Source organism: Octodon degus, unplaced genomic scaffold, assembly GCF_000260255.1.
Source record: "Octodon degus isolate 3935 unplaced genomic scaffold, OctDeg1.0 scaffold00183, whole genome shotgun sequence".
In the NCBI taxonomy this organism is placed as follows: domain Eukaryota; kingdom Metazoa; phylum Chordata; class Mammalia; order Rodentia; family Octodontidae; genus Octodon; species Octodon degus.
In genome coordinates, this window is record NW_004524759.1 from 2,763,634 (window position 1) to 2,771,729 (window position 8,096).

Here is an 8,096-nt window from a genome sequence, read left to right on the forward strand (position 1 = left end):
CCTCAGGATTTACCGTGAAGCCCTGTACAGCTGTTTGTAGATCTTTTGTCAGTGTCAGCCATCTAGATAAGTCCTGGCCATTGCTTGACCAATTTGTTTTCTGTAAAAGCCTGAGAGAATATTTTCTCTCCATGTGACTCTCCTTAGGCATACTCTACATTGTCAATCACTCTCTTCTGTGGCCCCATAATCTCCTTGATCAGAAAATTTGGGACACCATTGAGTTATGGGATGTTACAGTACAGGTTCTCTTATATCCTAAGTCTTCACTTACCTAGGGCCAGGGCTAGGGCCACAATGTTGGCTATCCTTGTAGTTCTTCTTTTTCTCTAATTTTTTGGTCTGCAAACTTAAGTTGTTAACCCTCCAGAAAAGAAGCTTAATGATATTATTAACCTAAAACATAGGCTGTTGAGCTTAATATCAGTATCTGTCTAAATATCAAATCTGTACAGAAAGTGAAAAAAAATAAAAAATTAAAAATGATAGTAAAAAATAGAAATAGACAATTACAATTTTTGAACATAAATTTAGAAATCCAACCATATATTACATTGTAACAGGACAGTCCTATGACAGAAAGAAGAAAAAATGTCAGAGTCAAATATCAATAGCATTTTTGTACACAAACAATGGACACACCGAGAAAAACTAGGGAAACCATGCATTTAGCAATATCCAAAAAATACTTAGGCATCAGTCTCACAAAGGAATAAAAAATGTATACAATGAAAATTATAGTACTCTGACAAAAGCAATTGAAGAGGATTTCAGAAAATGGAAAGGTATTCCTTGCTCCTGGATAGGAGAAACCAACCTTGTTAAAATGCCTTATTATCAAAATTGTTGTACAGATTCAATGCAATCCTGATTAAAATACCATTAATTTACCTCACAAAGTTAGAGAAAACATTCCTAAAATTCATCTGGAACCAGAAGGGACCCAGTATACCAAAAGCAAGCATGGGCAACAAAGGCAAGGCAGGAATTATCACAGTTCATGTCTTGAAGTTATACTATAAACCTACTGTGATAAAATCAGCATAAAACTGGCATAAAAACAGACCTGAGACTCAGTGAAACAGATTAGAAAATGGAGACACAACTACAAACAGACTCAGTCACTTTGTCTTTGACAAAGGGGCCAAACATGTTCACTGGAAGAAAAATAGCCTCTTTAAAAAATGATGCTGAAAAATTGGCTTTCCATATGCCAAAGCCTAAAATTGAACCCATGCCTATCACCATGCACAAAACTACAGTCAAAATGGACAAGATATTTAAACAATAAAAGAGATAAACTAAATTTCCTGTAGGAAATTTTATTTTATTTTATTTTCATTTTATTCATTTTTATTTTTTTGGCGGAACTGGGTATTGAACTCAGGGCCTTGTGTTTACCAGAGAAGTGCTTATTCTACTGAGCCATCTCCCCAGATCCCTATAAATCTTAAAGACATAGAGGTAGAGAGTTCCTGAACAAAAATGAAACTGTACAGGAGATACTTCAATAAATCAACAACTGGGATCTCAGGTTTCTGAAAAGTGTCTGCGCATCAAAAGAAATCACCAACAGTGTAAAAAGAAAACCCAGAAATTGGAAAACAGTATAGCCAACTGTCCTTCTGACAAAAGCCTTTTATCTAGAACATATAAATACTTAAAAAGAATCTGGCTCCCAAAATTCAAAAACCCAATCCAAAAATTGGTATCTAAGGTGAGTACACACTTGTAAAATCAAGAAATACAAAAGGTAAATAAATATATGAAAAAATGTTCAACATCATTGTTGATTTGGGAAATGCAAATAAAACAACACTGCAATTCCATATAACCCCAGAAAGATGGTTAACATCAAGGAGTCAACCAGTGACAAATTCTAGAAGGGCTGCAGGGGAAAGGAACGATTCTCCACTGTTGGTGGGCGTGCAGACCAGTACAACCACTGTGGAAATCAGTGTGGGAGATTCCTCCTAAAGCTAGGATTGGAGGTCCTATTCAAGCCAGCTATTAACCCCAGGGGAAAAGAACTGTGGGAAGAACTGAAAATATCATACCTTAGAGATTTATATGCCCCCATGTCTATAGTCATTTGTCATAGTTAAATCTTGAAAGCAACCCGAAAGAGGAATGGATAAAGAAGATGTATTTTTACACAATGGAGTATTATTCAGCTATCAAAAAGGATAGATTAGAGGCTTTTCTTGATAAATGGATGCAAAAAGAAACCATACTCTGAAGTGAAATAAACCAGTACTGCATGTCAAAGCATTGTATTGTATCCTTGGTGCAAGCACCTGAAAAAATAAATAAAATCTGAAAAGTATAATAGATACTGTGAAAAGAGAATGAACCTGTTCAAAAGGAAGGAATTACTGAGATGAGAAGGACAGAAGAGGGAGTCTGGGAAACAGATATAAGCATGCATATAAGCATGATGGTTTGAATAATTGTACTGTAGATTTCTGCTGGTCTACAGAAGAGATGTTAATGCTTAATTTTCTTTATCTTCTTTTTAATTTTTTTCTTTTTTCTCTCTTTTTAATTTCTTTTTCTTTTCTTTTCTTTTTTTTAAGTGGAGCCAGGGGTTGAACTCAGGCCCATGCGCTTGCCAGACAAGCACTTATTGAACTGAGCTATCTCCCCAGGCCCTCTCTTCTTAATTTCTTTAGCTTTTTTCTTTGTTTCTTTTTTCCAGTTATGCATGCATATATCTGATAATCTGAACAACTACTTTGAAGGCAATACTATGCAGTACAACAAATACTGTTGAATTCATATTATTTTGCTTGGTGAAATTCTGTATCATTTTTTTCTTTTTTATTACTATTTTATATTGTCTTAAAAAATAAGATTCATTGCCTTAATCCCTTCAGGTGACCACAACATAATAAAACTGGTGACTAATCTTTCCCCAAAAAAAACAAATTCAAACTCTTCTATCAAAATAATTTCATATGTAGAGCCAGATAGTTCAGTGGATTAAAGCACTTTCTTAGGCAGACACAAGGACCAGGGTTCAATCCCCAGCTTTCCATGCCAGCTCCACCCCTGGGGCATGCTGAGATGGCATCTGAGACTGGGCATGGTGGCACATGCCTATAATTCCAGCACTTGGGAGGCTGCAAACAGGAGGATCACTCCGAGTCTGATCTGTGTAGTAAGACCCGATAGTTCCTGTAATAAATACAAAATAATAATAATAATAATAATAATAATGGCAATAATTTTATAATTTGCTGTGATAAAATGGGAATTTGAATAGAAAAATATCACCTTTATGAAATCTACACAAATGTGTGTTCTTTGGCTGAGGCAAGTCCAGATCTCTCTTCCCCACACTCACACTGTTGTAGCTCATGCCTCATAATTTACACTTTCAGCTTTTTGTGGGATTCTCTGATATTCTCTATTAGATGAACATTATATCTTTTTAAAATTTTATTTTGGGAGATAGATGGCTCAGTGGAATAAGCACTTCCCTGGCAAGCGCAAGGGCCTGAGTTCAATCCCCGGTTCTGGAAAAAAAAAAGTTACTAAAATTTTATTTTAAGAGAAAAAATAGAAATAACAAAACACAGTTTAAAATGACTAGTAGGGGAGTAATAATATTTAATGCAGTATACTTTGCTATCTTCATAGTAGTTACTTAGAGTATAAGATGGTATGAAATATGCTAGCAATATTAGCTCAAAGTTTTCCTTTCAAAGAACTAAGAGAAACTAAATGAACTTGTTTCCTTTGTCCTTCCTTCCTTTCTCCTTTCCCTTATCACAATTTCTCTATTCTTTTGAACAATTTCTTTCCAACTCACAATGTCTATTGTAGATTTTGGAACATTTCTTAGGGAAGACAGTCTTCTATGTTTCCATATACATCTTCTTTGTAAGTTATATACATGGTAAGAATATTAGTGATGAGAACTTTAGCTCCATCATCTGATTATTGCTTTTTTGCCCTTAAAATTTCCTGAATAGAAAGGTCCATGAAAGTGCTTAACCTTTGAGGCATTGTAAATATTCAAGGCTGTGCAAGGTCGTTGGTTTTATAATGAATGGTTTCTTCCAAACTTTAGATATATCAGTGATAGCTTTCTAGAATTTGGAAAGTATCTCTATCACAGAACAGAACATTTTAAAGTTTATCCTACAAGTATACAGAGCTTACCTTTTTATTTTTGTTACACTAAAACATGACTTTTCTATGGAAATGATTATACCCTGGTATTTTTTCATAGAAAGCCCCATGTTTTTATGTAACTTTAACTCAGACAGTAGAAATCATTAGGAAACTATCACTCATTTGAAGAATTTGTTAACACAGAACTTTCTATAGGTGTGTGGTCTACACAAGGGGCCAACAAAAGCATCAGGATAGTCATACCTCTCTCCTAGGGCTGTAGCTCTCACCAAGGGGCTGTGACCTCCATAATTGCAATCAGCTTTCCTCATACCAAAAGCAATTTTGAGAAGTGTGCCTCTAATTAACTAGAAATTTCTTTATAAAATGGATCAATACCTGGGCTTTAAAGAATGGATGCAGTTTTCTTAATCCTAAAGCATTATTTAAATATGATTATAGATCATAGAAAAATAAAGGATACTAATAAATAGAATAAAAGGTTGAGTGCTTTGCTTTTCCTACAATTTTAACATGTATTTTTACTTTTAAGAAACAATGAAATTTAAATTTATACATTCTATTTTTGTGGTTTCTAAAGAGTAGAATAAAAAATTGTAAATACTAGCAGATAGTAAAATTATTATGAATTCTTAAAACTTCTTTCCCTTTTTCTAAAAGATATGATGTGTATATTACATAATGAACTCATGACTCTCATCTATGTTTCATAAGATTTTCCTGCTGGGTCAGTCAGCATCCGTATCTACTGTGATGGAATTCTAACTGCCACTTCAGAGATGAAATACTGCTCACCAGCCGCAGTGGCAGAAGGTCCAGCTAAAGTGGCAGGCCCAGGAGGGAATCTGTGCTGGGTATGTGAAACTTTCCATGGTGTTAATCCAACAACGAACTGAAGAGCTCATGCAAGTGAAAAAGATGTTTATTCTGGTGTGAAGTTAGATTGTGTGTTGAATAAGAATGAGCTATTTGACCCAGAGGAATGGGTGAAGCCCACTGTGGTGCAGAGATGTAGGCTAATGTCTTCCTCAGGTTCAGTCATTCCAGATGACGCCAGCAGGAGAGAGCATGCCAGTTACAACACGAATATTGTGGGAAATCTGTTCTAAAACTGTCACATAGAATATAAAGAGAGGTTCCAGTGAGGTGGTACACACTTGTAACCCCAGCTATCCTGGAGGTTAAAACAGAAAGATCATAAATTTCAGGCCACTTAGCAATTTAACAAGGTCTGGGAAACCTATCAACTTAGCAAGAACATATCTCAAAATAAAAAAAATAAGGGGCTGGCAAGATAACTCAGCAGACAAAAGTGCCTGCTAATCAAGCTTAGGCAAGGGCAGGAACCACAGTTCGATCCCCAGCATTATATGCCACACCAGGCCTGCCCGCACCGCATGCTAAGCAGGCCAGTCTGGGCATGGTGGTGCATGTCTGTAATCCCAGAGCTGGGGGGTGTATGGGGCTGAAAGCAGGAGGATTATCAGGAGTCTGAGCTACATAGTGAGGCCCTGCAACAACCAGAGGCTCACTATAAATAATAAATAAATAAAAACATAAAAAATAAAAGTGATAAAGGCATACCTCAGTGGCAGTGTGCCCCTGTGTTTGATCCCCGTTATCACAAAAAAAGAAAACAGAAAGAAAAGGAACGGAATCCATCCCGCATGGATTTTGGAATGGAACAATTATGTTATACAGAAAATTAAGCCATTAGCTTAACTTGTATATTTTCTTTTTATTGCTTGACCCACTTGTAAGAAGAAACTTGTTTAACATGGAAATTCAGCCTTTCTTCCATCAAGTTTTCAGAGTGAAATAAATGATTTTTTCTGCTGTTTATTGATTAGAATTATAATTATTTCTTATTTGTTAGGTGGAAGAAGGAAAGATGGAAGCGGAAGTAAAGAAAGATATAGTAGGATGGAACAATGTGATCTTCAAATTTAGCACTAAAAAACCTAGAAGATTTGTAGAGAGTGGATGTACAGGTTTATGTGAAGCCTTATGTGTTTTAACTAGTTTAAAACTGGAGACTTTCTTAGTGAGACACAATTTTTCTGTTAGAGCTCTCGTTTATGAAGGACATATTTTAGAACGAGAAAAAAGGTAATAGTGTCTGAGAGAGGCACAGAGTGAAATAGCATTTGTCAAACTAGAGTCTGAAGACATTTGACAAAAATGTCTACATTGTAATTGTAAAGCAAGTACAAAAGTAGTAGCTTAAAATATGGATAGCTTCATTGTCTTCTGACAAGTCTACCTTGTCTTCTACTTAACAATTCTGTTCATACAGCAGATGGACAAAGATGATAGCACAGCTTTATCAGTATTCAGACAGCAGAGTATGAACCCCAAGTGTATTTTGCTGTTGGTTTTTCTGTTAGCGGAAAGCTTTGTATAGTGAACATTAAATGTGATTTATGACTCCTATACGGTTTTTCACAATGCAATAAAATGCATATCATGATGTCTTCTGTAACTTGAAGTGAGTACAAACTTTTTGCACAGTTTTTAGATGCTTAGAAAATGTTCTGTTCTGTTTTCACCCAGGGTATCAGAGAGGAGAGGCTGGGCTGCACTTGGAATTTGTCCTCTACCTCGCTTGGGGAAGGGAGGCATATGGGGTAGAGGCCAGGAGGAAGGAGCCCTTGTCAGCTAGAGGTTTGAGTCCCAAGAGAGGATGATTCCAACACACACTATCAATCTTGGTGGAAACGGACCACCAAGAATGCTGGTCAAATTGCCTTATCTTGAGATAGATCCAGGGCTCTTGTTGCATGTCCAGGAGACTCAAATGTGCTAAGAACAAGAGCAAACACTCTGAGATGGCTGTCATTCCACTATCCTGTTGACATCCAGGAAAGGCAGCCTGCACCTGCACAGATGTGACCTGGGCTCACCTCAACCCTCTGCAGCCCACACAACTCACCTGTGAGTTCACTGACAGACCCACCAGATGAGGGACATTCAGGGTGTCCCCTCAGGATGTGGGCTAGCTGGACCTTATCGGCAGTCACCCTGCAAGGTGCTTCTCCTGTAGACTCTCCTAGCTGTAGCATAGGTCATGTATAAAGACATTTATTTAAAAAAGCAGTTCTCTTCTTTCTCAGAATAATGAGATAATCGTTTCTTTCCTATGAAGCTCTGTTGCTAAAGTGGGAAAATCAGGTATTGTGCAAATGGTGTACTGAACATCTTTTTTCAGTATACACTGTAATTCTATTTACTAAAGTTTCTGTGTGTTTGTATACATTAGCAAATTTGAATTTTTTCAACATCCTCCTTACTTAGCTGAAATGATATACTATAAAAACCACCTTGAATTTTACAGCATTTTTAAAAGCAGATAGAATTTTAGTGATTGTAAAATTAGTAATAAACTCATTCTTATAGTATTTTGAAATCTATTTGGCATATGGAAACATGAACACTGTGTGAATTGAGGAAATAATCAATAATGAGAAATATGTAGGTTTTATTCTTCAGTATGATAAGAAATTTTCTACTTTTATTTCAGAGCTATTGGGCACATAGTGAAATGATCATTCTGAGAGCCTGAGAAAAGAAATCACTCAAAAAATGATGCCAATAGGGTTCAAGACATTACCTGAGCCAGCTTAATTTTCTAACTGCTTCTTAGATCATTGCATCTTATTTTTAATAAATATTAAATCCCAGAACATAATTGCATGGTCACAATTTCCAGAATTTCAATTAAAATTGAGAAGATAAGAGAGATTTAAATGACAAAGAAAAGCTCAATAGGGGAGATAATTAGAACTTAAATACAAGTGTTAGAAATACTAATAACTCCTGTTTAGCTGAGATAATTAAAACCTTTGAGACCTTCATCCTATTTTAAAAAAGTGTCTGGGGGCAATTATAAAGTTAACTTTGTATAAGGACAACTACATAAAATTTAATACAAAATTAGGTTGAGACACTAAAATAGT

General features: G+C 35.8%; 1 protein-coding gene across 1 annotated transcript in view; it reads left to right on the forward strand.

The window, feature by feature from the left end:
• Positions 1 to 8,096, forward strand: part of Bank1 (B cell scaffold protein with ankyrin repeats 1) — a 323,433-nt gene that overhangs the window by 97,311 nt on the left and 218,026 nt on the right. Inside the window, exon 5 of the mRNA XM_023703868.1 lies at positions 4,855 to 4,994. Within this exon, the coding sequence (XP_023559636.1) occupies positions 4,855 to 4,994 (140 nt within the window). The remainder of the gene's footprint in view (positions 1 to 4,854; positions 4,995 to 8,096) is intronic.